Source organism: Lampetra fluviatilis, unplaced genomic scaffold (genome assembly GCF_964198595.1).
Source record: "Lampetra fluviatilis unplaced genomic scaffold, kcLamFluv1.1 SCAFFOLD_867, whole genome shotgun sequence".
NCBI lineage: Eukaryota > Metazoa > Chordata > Hyperoartia > Petromyzontiformes > Petromyzontidae > Lampetra > Lampetra fluviatilis.
Window position 1 is genome coordinate 25,001 of NW_027621147.1, and position 14,216 is coordinate 39,216.

General features: G+C 43.9%; 1 protein-coding gene across 1 annotated transcript in view; it reads right to left on the reverse strand.

Annotated features, from left to right (window-relative positions):
• LOC144954856 (PDZ and LIM domain protein 7-like) overlaps positions 1 to 13,769 on the reverse strand; it is a 30,793-nt gene extending 17,024 nt beyond the window's left edge. Inside the window, exons 1-2 of the mRNA XM_078885254.1 lie at positions 13,677 to 13,769; positions 3,820 to 3,971 (exon numbers count right to left, since the gene is read on the reverse strand). Of these exons, the coding sequence (XP_078741380.1) occupies positions 3,820 to 3,971; positions 13,677 to 13,769 (245 nt within the window). The remainder of the gene's footprint in view (positions 1 to 3,819; positions 3,972 to 13,676) is intronic.
• Positions 13,770 to 14,216: the final 447 nt, after the last annotated feature.

Below are 14,216 nucleotides of genomic sequence, written 5' to 3' on the forward strand. Positions count from 1 at the left end.
TCTCCGCGTCTCCGTGTCCCCGTGTCTCCGTGTCTCCGTGTCTCCGTGTCTCAGTGTCTCCGTGTCTCCGTGTCTCCGTGTCTCAGTGTCTCCGTGTCTCCGTGTCCCCGTGTCTCCGTGTCTCTGTGTCTCCGTGTCTCCGTGTCTCCGTGTCTCTGTGTCTCCGTGTCTCAGTGTCTCTGTGTCTCCGTGTCTCTGTGTCTCCGTGTCTCCGTGTCTCTGTGTCTCCGTGTGTGTCTCTGTGTCTCCGTGTCTCTGTGTCTCTGTGTCTCCGTGTCTCCGTGTCTCCGTGTCTCTGTGTCTCTGTGTCTCTGTGTCTCCGTGTCTCCGTGTCTCCGTGTCTCCGTGTCTCCGTGTCTCCGTGTCTCTGTGTCTCTGTGTCTCTGTGTCTCCGCGTGTGTCTCTGTGTCTCCGTGTCTCCGTGTCTCCGTGTCTCAGTGTCTCTGTGTCTCTGTGTCTCCGTGTCTCCGTGTCTCCGTGTCTCCGTGTCTCCGTGTCTCCGTGTCTGTGTCTCCGTGTCTCCGTGTCTCCGTGTCTCCGTGTCTCCGCGTCTCCGCGTCTCCGCGTCTCCGCGTCTCCGTGTCTCCGTGTCTGTGTCTCCGTGTCTCCGTGTCTCCGTGTCTCCGTGTCTCCGTGTCTCCGCGTCTCCGCGTCTCCGCGTCTCCGCGTCTCCGCGTCTCCGCGTCTCCGCGTCTCCGTGTCTGTGTCTCTGTGTCTCCGCGTCTCCGCGTCTCCGTGTCTCCGTGTCTCCGTGTCTCAGTGTCTTCGTGTCTCCGTGTCTCCGTGTCCCCGTGTCTCCGTGTCTCCGTGTCTCCGTGTCCCCGTGTCCCCGTGTCTCCGTGTCTCCGTGTCTCAGTGTCTCTGTGTCTCTGTGTCTCCGTGTCTCCGTGTCTCCGTGTCTCCGTGTCTCCGTGTCTCCGTGTCTCTCTGTCTCCGTGTCTCCGTGTCTCCGTGTCTCCGTGTCTCCGTGTCTCCGTGTCTCCGTGTCCCCGTGTCTCCGTGTCTCCGTGTCTCCGTGTCTCCGTGTCTCCGTGTCTCCGTGTCCCCGTGTCTCCGTGTCTCCGTGTCTCCGTGTCTCCGTGTCCCCGTGTCTCCGTGTCTCCGTGTCTCCGTGTCTCCGTGTCCCCGTGTCCCCGTGTCCCCGTGTCTCCGTGTCTCCGTGTCTCCGTGTCTCAGTGTCTCCGTGTCTCCGTGTCTCCGTGTCTCAGTGTCCCCGTGTCCCCGTGTCTCCGTGTCCCCGTGTCTCCGTGTCTCTGTGTCTCCGTGTCTCCGTGTCTCCGTGTCCCCGTGTCCCCGTGTCCCCGTGTCTCCGTGTCTCCGTGTCTCCGTGTCTCAGTGTCTCCGTGTCTCCGTGTCTCCGTGTCTCAGTGTCCCCGTGTCCCCGTGTCTCCGTGTCCCCGTGTCTCCGTGTCTCCGTGTCTCCGTGTCCCCGTGTCCCCGTGTCTCCGTGTCTCCGTGTCTCAGTGTCTCTGTGTCTCTGTGTCTCCGTGTCTCCGTGTCTCCGTGTCTCCGTGTCTCTGTGTCTCCGTGTCTCAGTGTCTCTGTGTCTCTGTGTCTCCGTGTCTCCGTGTCTCCGTGTCTCAGTGTCTCTGTGTCTCTGTGTCTCCGTGTCTCAGTGTCTCTGTGTCTCTGTGTCTCCGTGTCTCCGTGTCTCCGTGTCTCCGTGTCTCTGTGTCTGTGTCTCTGTGTCTCCGTGTCTCTGTGTCTCTGTGTCTCTCTCCGTGTCTCTGTGTCTGTGTCTCTGTGTCTCCGTGTCTCTGTGTCTCCGTGTCTCTCTCCGTGTCTCTGTGTCTCCGTGTCTCCGTGTCTCCATGTCTCCATGTCTCCGTGTCTCCGTGTCTCCGTGTCTCCGTGTCTCCGTGTCTCTCTCCGTGTCTCTCTGTCTCCATGTCTCCGTGTCTCCGTGTCCCCGTGTCTCTGTGTCTCTGTGTCTCCGTGTCTCCGTGTCTCAGTGTCTCCGTGTCTCCGCGTCTCCGCGTCTCAGTGTCTCCGTGTCTCCGTGTCTCCGTGTCTCCGTGTCTCCGTGTCTCCGTGTCTCCGTGTCTCCGCGTCTCCGCGTCTCCGCGTCTCCGCGTCTCCGTGTCTCCGTGTCTCCGTGTCTCAGTGTCTCCGTGTCTCAGTGTCTCAGTGTCTCCGTGTCTCTGTGTCTCCGTGTCTCCGTGTCTCCGTGTCTCCGTGTCCCCGTGTCCCCGTGTCTCTGTGTCTCCGTGTCTCCGTGTCTCCGTGTCTCCGTGTGTCTCAGTGTCTCCGTGTGTCTCCGTGTCTCAGTGTCTCAGTGTCTCCGTGTGTCTCAGTGTCTCCGTGTCTCCGTGTCTCCGTGTCTCAGTGTCTCTGTGTCTCAGTGTCTCCGTGTCTCAGTGTCTCCGTGTCTCAGTGTCTCCGTGTCTCCGTGTCTCCGTGTCTCCGTGTCTCCGTGTCTCAGTGTCTCAGTGTCTCTGTGTCTCTGTGTCTCCGTGTCTCCGTGTGTCTCTGTGTCTCTGTGTGTGTCTCTGTGTCTCCGTGTCTCTGTGTCTCTGTGTCTCTGTGTCTCTGTGTCTCTGTGTGTGTCTCTGTGTCTCTGTGTCTCCGTGTCTCTGTGTCTCTGTGTCTCTGTGTCTCCGCGTGTGTCTCTGTGTCTCCGTGTCTCCGTGTCTCCGTGTCTCCGTGTCTCCGTGTCTCCGTGTCTCCGTGTCTCTGTGTCTCTGTGTCTCTGTGTCTCCGCGTGTGTCTCTGTGTCTCTGTGTCTCTGTGTCTCTGTGTCTCCGCGTGTGTCTCTGTGTCTCTGTGTCTCTGTGTCTCCGCGTGTGTCTCTGTGTCTCTGTGTCTCCGTGTCTCCGTGTGTGTCTCCGTGTCTCTGTGTCTCCGTGTGTGTCTCTGTGTCTCCGTGTCTCCGTGTCTCCGTGTCTCCGTGTCTCCGTGTGTGTCTCCGTGTCTCCGTGTCTCTGTGTCTCCGTGTCTCTGTGTCTCTGTGTCTCCGTGTCTCTGTGTCTCCGTGTCTCTGTGTCTCTGTGTCTCTGTGTCTCCGCGTGTGTCTCTGTGTCTCCGCGTGTGTCTCTGTGTCTCCGCGTGTGTCTCTGTGTCTCTGTGTCTCCGCGTGTGTCTCTGTGTCTCTGTGTCTCCGTGTCTCCGTGTGTGTCTCCGTGTCTCTGTGTCTCCGTGTGTGTCTCTGTGTCTCCGTGTCTTTGTGTCTCCGCGTGTCTCTGTGTCTCCGTGTCTCCGTGTGTGTCTCCGTGTCTCTGTGTCTCCGTGTGTGTCTCTGTGTCTCCGTGTCTCTGTGTCTCCGCGTGTGTCTCCGTGTCTCTGTGTCTCTGTGTCTCTGTGTCTCCGTGTCTCTGTGTGTGTCTCTGTGTCTCTGTGTGTGTCTCCGTGTCTCTGTGTCTCCGTGTCTCCGCGTGTGTCTCCGTGTCTCTGTGTGTGTCTCTCTGTCTCTGTGTCTCTGTGTCTCCGCGTGTGTTTCTGTGTCTCCGCGTGTGTCTCTGTGTCTCCGCGTGTGTCTCTGTGTCTCCGCGTGTGTCTCTGTGTCTCTGTGTCTCCGTGTCTCTGTGTCTCTGTGTCTCCGTGTCTCCGTGTGTGTCTCCGTGTCTCTGTGTCTCTCTGTGTCTCCGTGTCTCTGTGTCTCTGTGTCTCCGTGTGTGTCTCTGTGTCTCCGTGTCTCTGTGTCTCCGTGTGTGTCTCTGTGTCTCCGTGTCTCCGTGTCTCTGTGTCTCCGTGTGTGTCTCTGTGTCTCCGTGTCTCTGTGTCTCCGCGTGTCTCTGTGTCTCTGTGTCTCTGTGTCTCCGCGTGTGTCTCTGTGTCTCCGTGTCTCTCTGTCTCTGTGTCTCTGTGTCTCCGTGTCTCCACCTGACGAAGCTCAGCTCGAGATTGCCGGTGCAGCTCCGGACGGCGTCTTGAGCTGCGGCGTGGGACAAACCCTCGGCGGAGACACCGCAGATGGACACCACGAGGTCTCCCGCAGACACACCAGCCTGGGCTGCCTTGCTGCCTGCGGTTACCTACATAGACACAGAGAGAGACACACAGAGAGAGAGACAGATAGACACACAGAGACACACAGAGACTCACAGAGAGACACACAGAGAGACACAGAGAGACACAGAGAGACACACAGAGACACAGAGACACAGAGAGACAGAGAGACACACAGAGAGACACAGAGAGACAGAGAGAGACACACAGAGACACACAGAGAGACACAGAGAAACACAGAGAGACACAGAGAGAGAGAGAGACACGGGGAGATAGTGGTGGTTGTGGTGGTTGTGCTAGTTAGTGTGCTAGTTAGTGTGCTAGTTAGTGTGCTAGTTAGTGTACTAGTTAGTGTGCTAGTTAGTGTACTAGTTAGTGTACTAGTTAGTGTGCTAGTTAGTGTACTAGTTAGTGTACTAGTTAGTGTGCTAGTTAGTGTACTAGTTAGTGTGCTAGTTAGTGTGCTAGTTAGTGTACTAGTTAGTGTGCTAGTTAGTGTACTAGTTAGTGTACTAGTTAGTGTACTAGTTAGTGTACTAGTGTACTAGTTAGTGTACTAGTTAGTGTACTAGTTAGTGTGCTAGTGTACTAGTTAGTGTACTAGTTAGTGTACTAGTTAGTGTACTAGTTAGTGTACTAGTGTACTAGTTAGTGTACTAGTTAGTGTACTAGTTAGTGTGCTAGTGTACTAGTTAGTGTACTAGTTAGTGTACTAGTGTACTAGTTAGTGTGCTAGTTAGTGTACTAGTTAGTGTACTAGTGTACTAGTTAGTGTACTAGTTAGTGTACTAGTTAGTGTACTAGTGTACTAGTTAGTGTACTAGTTAGTGTACTAGTTAGTGTGCTAGTGTACTAGTTAGTGTACTAGTTAGTGTACTAGTGTACTAGTTAGTGTGCTAGTTAGTGTACTAGTTAGTGTACTAGTTAGTGTACTAGTTAGTGTGCTAGTTAGTGTACTAGTTAGTGTACTAGTTAGTGTACTAGTTAGTGTACTAGTTAGTGTACTAGTGTACTAGTTAGTGTGCTAGTTAGTGTACTAGTTAGTGTACTAGTTAGTGTACTAGTTAGTGTGCTAGTTAGTGTACTAGTTAGTGTACTAGTTAGTGTACTAGTTAGTGTACTAGTTAGTGTACTAGTTAGTGTACTAGTTAGTGTACTAGTTAGTGTGCTAGTTAGTGTACTAGTTAGTGTGCTAGTTAGTGTGCTAGTTAGTGTACTAGTTAGTGTACTAGTTAGTGTACTAGTGTACTAGTTAGTGTACTAGTTAGTGTACTAGTTAGTGTACTAATTAGTGTACTAGTTAGTGTACTAGTTAGTGTACTAGTGTACTAGTTAGTGTGCTAGTTAGTGTACTAGTTAGTGTACTAGTCAGTGTACTAGTTAGTGTACTAGTTAGTGTACTAGTGTACTAGTTAGTGTACTAGTTAGTGTACTAGTTAGTGTGCTAGTTAGTGTACTAGTTAGTGTACTAGTTAGTGTACTAGTGTACTAGTTAGTGTACTAGTTAGTGTACTAGTTAGTGTGCTAGTTAGTGTGCTAGTTAGTGTACTAGTTAGTGTACTAGTGTACTAGTTAGTGTACTAGTTAGTGTACTAGTTAGTGTACTAGTGTACTAGTTAGTGTGCTAGTTAGTGTACTAGTTAGTGTACTAGTGTACTAGTTAGTGTGCTAGTTAGTGTACTAGTTAGTGTACTAGTGTACTAGTTAGTGTACTAGTTAGTGTACTAGTTAGTGTGCTAGTGTACTAGTTAGTGTACTAGTTAGTGTGCTAGTTAGTGTGCTAGTTAGTGTACTAGTTAGTGTGCTAGTTAGTGTGCTAGTTAGTGTGCTAGTTAGTGTACTAGTTAGTGTACTAGTTAGTGTACTAGTTAGTGTGCTAGTTAGTGTACTAGTTAGTGTACTAGTGTACTAGTGTACTAGTTAGTGTGCTAGTTAGTGTACTAGTTAGTGTACTAGTTAGTGTACTAGTTAGTGTGCTAGTTAGTGTACTAGTTAGTGTGCTAGTTAGTGTACTAGTTAGTGTACTAGTTAGTGTGCTAGTTAGTGTACTAGTTAGTGTACTAGTTAGTGTGCTAGTTAGTGTGCTAGTTAGTGTGCTAGTTAGTGTGCTAGTTAGTGTACTAGTTAGTGTACTAGTTAGTGTACTAGTTAGTGTACTAGTTAGTGTGCTAGTTAGTGTGCTAGTTAGTGTACTAGTTAGTGTACTAGTTAGTGTACTAGTTAGTGTGCTAGTTAGTGTGCTAGTTAGTGTACTAGTTAGTGTACTAGTTAGTGTGCTAGTTAGTGTACTAGTTAGTGTACTAGTTAGTGTACTAGTGTACTAGTTAGTGTGCTAGTTAGTGTACTAGTTAGTGTACTAGTTAGTGTACTAGTTAGTGTGCTAGTTAGTGTACTAGTTAGTGTACTAGTTAGTGTACTAGTTAGTGTACTAGTTAGTGTACTAGTTAGTGTGCTAGTTAGTGTGCTAGTTAGTGTACTAGTTAGTGTACTAGTTAGTGTACTAGTGTACTAGTTAGTGTACTAGTTAGTGTACTAGTTAGTGTACTAATTAGTGTACTAGTTAGTGTACTAGTTAGTGTACTAGTGTACTAGTTAGTGTGCTAGTTAGTGTACTAGTTAGTGTACTAGTCAGTGTACTAGTTAGTGTACTAGTTAGTGTACTAGTGTACTAGTTAGTGTACTAGTTAGTGTACTAGTTAGTGTGCTAGTTAGTGTACTAGTTAGTGTACTAGTGTACTAGTTAGTGTACTAGTTAGTGTGCTAGTTAGTGTGCTAGTTAGTGTACTAGTTAGTGTACTAGTGTACTAGTTAGTGTACTAGTTAGTGTACTAGTTAGTGTACTAGTGTACTAGTTAGTGTGCTAGTTAGTGTACTAGTTAGTGTACTAGTGTACTAGTTAGTGTGCTAGTTAGTGTACTAGTTAGTGTACTAGTGTACTAGTTAGTGTACTAGTTAGTGTACTAGTTAGTGTGCTAGTGTACTAGTTAGTGTACTAGTTAGTGTGCTAGTTAGTGTGCTAGTTAGTGTACTAGTTAGTGTGCTAGTTAGTGTGCTAGTTAGTGTGCTAGTTAGTGTACTAGTTAGTGTACTAGTTAGTGTACTAGTTAGTGTGCTAGTTAGTGTACTAGTTAGTGTACTAGTGTACTAGTGTACTAGTTAGTGTGCTAGTTAGTGTACTAGTTAGTGTACTAGTTAGTGTACTAGTTAGTGTGCTAGTTAGTGTACTAGTTAGTGTGCTAGTTAGTGTACTAGTTAGTGTACTAGTTAGTGTGCTAGTTATTGTACTAGTTAGTGTACTAGTTAGTGTACTAGTTAGTGTGCTAGTTAGTGTGCTATTTAGTGTGCTAGTTAGTGTGCTAGTTAGTGTACTAGTTAGTGTACTAGTTAGTGTGCTAGTTAGTGTGCTAGTTAGTGTACTAGTTAGTGTACTAGTTAGTGTACTAGTTAGTGTGCTAGTTAGTGTGCTAGTTAGTGTGCTAGTTAGTGTACTAGTTAGTGTACTAGTTAGTGTGCTAGTTAGTGTACTAGTTAGTGTACTAGTTAGTGTACTAGTTAGTGTACTAGTTAGTGTGCTAGTTAGTGTGCTAGTTAGTGTGCTAGTTAGTGTGCTAGTTAGTGTACTAGTTAGTGTACTAGTTAGTGTACTAGTTAGTGTACTAGTTAGTGTGCTAGTTAGTGTGCTAGTTAGTGTGCTAGATAGTGTACTAGTGTACTAGTTAGTGTGCTAGTTAGTGTGCTAGTTAGTGTACTAGTTAGTGTACTAGTTAGTGTACTAGTTAGTGTACTAGTTAGTGTGCTAGTTAGTGTGCTAGTTAGTGTACTAGTTAGTGTACTAGTGTACTAGTTAGAGTACTAGTTAGTGTACTAGTCAGTGTACTAGTTAGTGTACTAGTTAGTGTACTAGTTAGTGTGCTAGTTAGTGTACTAGTTAGTGTGCTAGTTAGTGTGCTAGTTAGTGTGCTAGTTAGTGTGCTAGTTAGTGTACTAGTTAGTGTGCTAGTTAGTGTACTAGTTAGTGTGCTAGTTAGTGTGCTAGTTAGTGTACTAATGTACTAGTTAGTGTACTAGTTAGTGTACTAGTTAGTGTACTAGTTAGTGTGCTAGTTAGTGTGCTAATGTACTAGTTAGTGTACTAGTTAGTGTACTAGTTAGTGTACTAGTTAGTGTGCTAGTTAGTGTACTAGTTAGTGTACTAGTTAATGTGCTAGTTAGTGTACTAGTTAGTGTGCTAGTTAGTGTACTAATGTACTAGTTAGTGTACTAGTTAGTGTACTAGTTAGTGTGCTAGTTAGTGTGCTAATGTACTAGTTAGTGTACTAGTTAGTGTGCTAGTTAGTGTACTAGTTAGTGTTCTAGTTAGTGTGCTAGTTAGTGTACTAGTTAGTGTGCTAGTTAGTGTACTAGTTAGTGTACTAGTTAGTGTGCTAGTTAGTGTACTAGTTAGTGTACTACTTAGTGTACTAGTTAGTGTGCTAGTTAGTGTACTAGTGTACTACTTAGTGTACTAGTTAGTGTGCTAGTTAGTGTACTAGTTAGTGTACTACTTAGTGTACTAGTTAGTGTGCTAGTTAGTGTGCTAGTTAGTGTACTAGTTAGTGTACTAATGTACTAGTTAGTGTACTACTTAGTGTACTAGTTAGTGTGCTAGTTAGTGTACTAATGTACTAGTTAGTGTACTAGTTAGTGTACTAGTTAGTGTGCTAGTTAGTGTACTAGTTAGTGTGCTAGTTAGTGTACTAGTTAGTGTACTACTTAGTGTACTAGTTAGTGTGCTAGTTAGTGTGCTAGTTAGTGTACTAGTTAGTGTACTAATGTACTAGTTAGTGTCCTACTTAGTGTACTAGTTAGTGTGCTAGTTAGTGTGCTAATGTACTAGTTAGTGTACTAGTTAGTGTACTAATGTATTAGTTAGTGTACTAGTTAGTGTACTAGTTAGTGTACTAATGTACTAGTTAGTGTACTAGTTAGTGTACTAGTTAGTGTACTAATGTACTAGTTAGTGTACTACTTAGTGTACTAGTTAGTGTGCTAGTTAGTGTGCTAATGTACTAGTTAGTGTACTAGTTAGTGTACTAATGTATTAGTTAGTGTACTACTTAGTGTACTAGTTAGTGTGCTAGTTAGTGTGCTAGTTAGTGTACTAGTTAGTGTGCTACTTAGTGTACTAGTTAGTGTGCTAGTTAGTGTGCTAATGTACTAGTTAGTGTGCTAGTTAGTGTGCTAGTTAGTGTGCTAGTTAGTGTGCTACTTAGTGTGCTACTTAGTGTACTAGTTAGTGTGCTACTTAGTGTACTAGTTAGTGTGCTAGTTAGTGTGCTAATGTACTAGTTAGTGTGCTAGTTAGTGTACTAGTTAGTGTACTACTTAGTGTACTAGTTAGTGTGCTAGTTAGTGTACTAGTTAGTGTACTAATGTACTAGTTAGTGTACTACTTAGTGTACTAGTTAGTGTGCTAGTTAGTGTGCTAATGTACTAGTTAGTGTACTAGTTAGTGTGCTAGTTAGTGTGCTAGTTAGTGTGCTAATGTACTAGTTAGTGTGCTAGTTAGTGTACTAGTTAGTGTACTAGTTAGTGTACTAGTTAGTGTTCTAATGTACTAGTTAGTGTACTAGTTAGTGTGCTAGTTAGTGTGCTAGTTAGTGTGCTAATGTACTAGTTAGTGTGCTAGTTAGTGTACTAGTTAGTGTACTAGTTAGTGTACTAGTTAGTGTGCTAGTTAGTGTACTAGTTAATGTACTAGTTAGTGTACTAGTTAGTGTGCTAGTTAGTGTACTAGTTAGTGTGCTAGTTAGTGTGCTAATGTACTAGTTAGTGTGCTAGTTAGTGTACTAGTTAGTGTACTAGTTAGTGTACTAGTTAGTGTGCTAGTTAGTGTGCTAATGTACTACTTAGTGTACTAGTTAGTGTGCTAGTTAGTGTGCTAATGTACTAGTTAGTGTGCTAGTTAGTGGACTAGTGTACTAGTTAGTGTGCTAGTTAGTGTGCTAGTTAGTGTACTAGTTAGTGTACTAGTTAATGTACTACTTAGTGTACTAGTGTACTAGTTAGTGTGCTAGTTAGTGTGCTAATGTACTACTTAGTGTACTAGTTAGTGTGCTAGTTAGTGTGCTAGTTAGTGTGCTAATGTACTAGTTAGTGTGCTAGTTAGTGTGCTAGTTAGTGTGCTAGTTAGTGTACTAGTTAGTGTACTAGTTAGTGTACTAGTTAGTGTACTAGTTAGTGTGCTAGTTAGTGTGCTAGTTAGTGTGCTAGATAGTGTACTAGTGTACTAGTTAGTGTGCTAGTTAGTGTGCTAGTTAGTGTACTAGTTAGTGTACTAGTTAGTGTACTAGTTAGTGTGCTAGTTAGTGTGCTAGTTAGTGTACTAGTTAGTGTACTAGTGTACTAGTTAGAGTACTAGTTAGTGTACTAGTCAGTGTACTAGTTAGTGTACTAGTTAGTGTACTAGTTAGTGTGCTAGTTAGTGTACTAGTTAGTGTGCTAGTTAGTGTGCTAGTTAGTGTGCTAGTTAGTGTGCTAGTTAGTGTACTAGTTAGTGTGCTAGTTAGTGTACTAGTTAGTGTGCTAGTTAGTGTGCTAGTTAGTGTACTAATGTACTAGTTAGTGTACTAGTTAGTGTACTAGTTAGTGTACTAGTTAGTGTGCTAGTTAGTGTGCTAATGTACTAGTTAGTGTACTAGTTAGTGTACTAGTTAGTGTACTAGTTAGTGTGCTAGTTAGTGTACTAGTTAGTGTACTAGTTAGTGTGCTAGTTAGTGTACTAGTTAGTGTGCTAGTTAGTGTACTAATGTACTAGTTAGTGTACTAGTTAGTGTACTAGTTAGTGTGCTAGTTAGTGTGCTAATGTACTAGTTAGTGTACTAGTTAGTGTGCTAGTTAGTGTACTAGTTAGTGTTCTAGTTAGTGTGCTAGTTAGTGTACTAGTTAGTGTGCTAGTTAGTGTACTAGTTAGTGTACTAGTTAGTGTGCTAGTTAGTGTACTAGTTAGTGTACTACTTAGTGTACTAGTTAGTGTGCTAGTTAGTGTACTAGTGTACTACTTAGTGTACTAGTTAGTGTGCTAGTTAGTGTACTAGTTAGTGTACTACTTAGTGTACTAGTTAGTGTGCTAGTTAGTGTGCTAGTTAGTGTACTAGTTAGTGTACTAATGTACTAGTTAGTGTACTACTTAGTGTACTAGTTAGTGTGCTAGTTAGTGTACTAATGTACTAGTTAGTGTACTAGTTAGTGTACTAGTTAGTGTGCTAGTTAGTGTACTAGTTAGTGTGCTAGTTAGTGTACTAGTTAGTGTACTACTTAGTGTACTAGTTAGTGTGCTAGTTAGTGTGCTAGTTAGTGTACTAGTTAGTGTACTAATGTACTAGTTAGTGTCCTACTTAGTGTACTAGTTAGTGTGCTAGTTAGTGTGCTAATGTACTAGTTAGTGTACTAGTTAGTGTACTAATGTATTAGTTAGTGTACTAGTTAGTGTACTAGTTAGTGTACTAATGTACTAGTTAGTGTACTAGTTAGTGTACTAGTTAGTGTACTAATGTACTAGTTAGTGTACTACTTAGTGTACTAGTTAGTGTGCTAGTTAGTGTGCTAATGTACTAGTTAGTGTACTAGTTAGTGTACTAATGTATTAGTTAGTGTACTACTTAGTGTACTAGTTAGTGTGCTAGTTAGTGTGCTAGTTAGTGTACTAGTTAGTGTGCTACTTAGTGTACTAGTTAGTGTGCTAGTTAGTGTGCTAATGTACTAGTTAGTGTGCTAGTTAGTGTGCTAGTTAGTGTGCTAGTTAGTGTGCTACTTAGTGTGCTACTTAGTGTACTAGTTAGTGTGCTACTTAGTGTACTAGTTAGTGTGCTAGTTAGTGTGCTAATGTACTAGTTAGTGTGCTAGTTAGTGTACTAGTTAGTGTACTACTTAGTGTACTAGTTAGTGTGCTAGTTAGTGTACTAGTTAGTGTACTAATGTACTAGTTAGTGTACTACTTAGTGTACTAGTTAGTGTGCTAGTTAGTGTGCTAATGTACTAGTTAGTGTACTAGTTAGTGTGCTAGTTAGTGTGCTAGTTAGTGTGCTAATGTACTAGTTAGTGTGCTAGTTAGTGTACTAGTTAGTGTACTAGTTAGTGTACTAGTTAGTGTTCTAATGTACTAGTTAGTGTACTAGTTAGTGTGCTAGTTAGTGTGCTAGTTAGTGTGCTAATGTACTAGTTAGTGTGCTAGTTAGTGTACTAGTTAGTGTACTAGTTAGTGTACTAGTTAGTGTGCTAGTTAGTGTACTAGTTAATGTACTAGTTAGTGTACTAGTTAGTGTGCTAGTTAGTGTACTAGTTAGTGTGCTAGTTAGTGTGCTAATGTACTAGTTAGTGTGCTAGTTAGTGTACTAGTTAGTGTACTAGTTAGTGTACTAGTTAGTGTGCTAGTTAGTGTGCTAATGTACTACTTAGTGTACTAGTTAGTGTGCTAGTTAGTGTGCTAATGTACTAGTTAGTGTGCTAGTTAGTGGACTAGTGTACTAGTTAGTGTGCTAGTTAGTGTGCTAGTTAGTGTACTAGTTAGTGTACTAGTTAATGTACTACTTAGTGTACTAGTGTACTAGTTAGTGTGCTAGTTAGTGTGCTAATGTACTACTTAGTGTACTAGTTAGTGTGCTAGTTAGTGTGCTAGTTAGTGTGCTAATGTACTAGTTAGTGTGCTAGTTAGTGTGCTAGTTAGTGTGCTAGTTAGTGTGCTAATGTACTAGTTAGTGTGCTAGTTAGTGTACTAGTTAGTGTACTAGTTAGTGTACTAATGTACTAGTTAGTGTGCTAGTTAGTGTGCTAGTTAGTGTGCTAGTTAGTGTGCTAGTTAGTGTGCTAGTTAGTGTGCTAATGTACTAGTTAGTGTGCTAGTTAGTGTACTAGTTAGTGTACTAGTTAGTGTGCTAGTTAGTGTACTAGTTAGTGTGCTAATGTACTAGTTAGTGTGCTAGTTAGTGGACTAGTGTACTAGTTAGTGTGCTAGTTAGTGTGCTAGTTAGTGTACTAGTTAGTGTACTAGTTAGTGTGACTAGTTAGTGTACTAGTGTACTAGTTAGTGTGCTAGTTAGTGTACTAGTTAGTGTGCTAGTTAGTGGACTAGTGTACTAGTTAGTGTACTAGTTAGTGTGCTAGTTAGTGGACTAGTGTACTAGTTAGTGTACTAGTTAGTGTACTAGTTAGTGTGCTAATGTACTACTTAGTGTGCTAGTTAGTGTGCTAGTTAGTGTGCTAATGTACTAGTTAGTGTGCTAGTTAGTGTGCTAATGTGCTAGTTAGTGTACTAGTTAGTGTGCTAGTTAGTGTGCTAATGTACTAGTTAGTGTACTAGTTAGTGTACTAGTTAGTGTGCTAGTTAGTGTACTAGTTAGTGTACTAGTTAGTGTGCTAGTTAGTGGACTAGTGTACTAGTTAGTGTACTAGTTAGTGTACTAGTTAGTGGACTAGTGTACTAGTTAGTGTACTAGTTAGTGTACTAGTTAGTGTGCTAATGTACTACTTAGTGTGCTAGTTAGTGTGCTAGTTAGTGTGCTAGTTAGTGTGCTAATGTACTAGTTAGTGTGCTAGTTAGTGTGCTAATGTGCTAGTTAGTGTACTAGTTAGTGTGCTAGTTAGTGTGCTAATGTACTAGTTAGTGTACTAGTTAGTGTACTAGTTAGTGTGCTAGTTAGTGTTCTAATGTACTAGTTAGTGTGCTAGTTAGTGTGCTAGTTAGTGGTAGTCACCCTGGAGATGGAGATGGGGCTGTCCAGGTCACTGCCTCCTTGCAGACGGAACCCCCAAGGAGACGGAGCGGTGAGCAGCACTTTGAAACTCATCTGCAAAACAAACAATAACTAGTTTAACTAGTATAACTAGAGGTGAGTGGGTGGGTGGGTGGGTGAGTGGGTGAGTGGGTGGGTGAGTGGGTGGGTGGGTGAGTGGGTGAGTGGGTGGGTGAGTGAGTGGGTGGGTGAGTGGGTGGGTGAATGGGTGAGTGGGTGGGTGAGTGGGTGAGTGGGTGGGTGAGTGGGTGGGTGGGTGAGTGGGTGAGTGGGTGGGTGAGTGAGTGGGTGGGTGGGTGGGTGAGTGGGTGGGTGGGTGGGTGGGTGGATGAGTGAGTGGGTGGGTGGGTGGGTGGGTGAGTGAGTGGGTGGGTGGGTGGGTGGATGAGTGGGTGGGTGAGTGGGTGAGTGAGTGAGTGAGTGGGTGAGTGAGTGAGTGGGTGGGTGGGTGGGTGAGTGAGTGGGTGGGTGAATGGGTGAGTGGGTGGGTTGGTGAGTGGG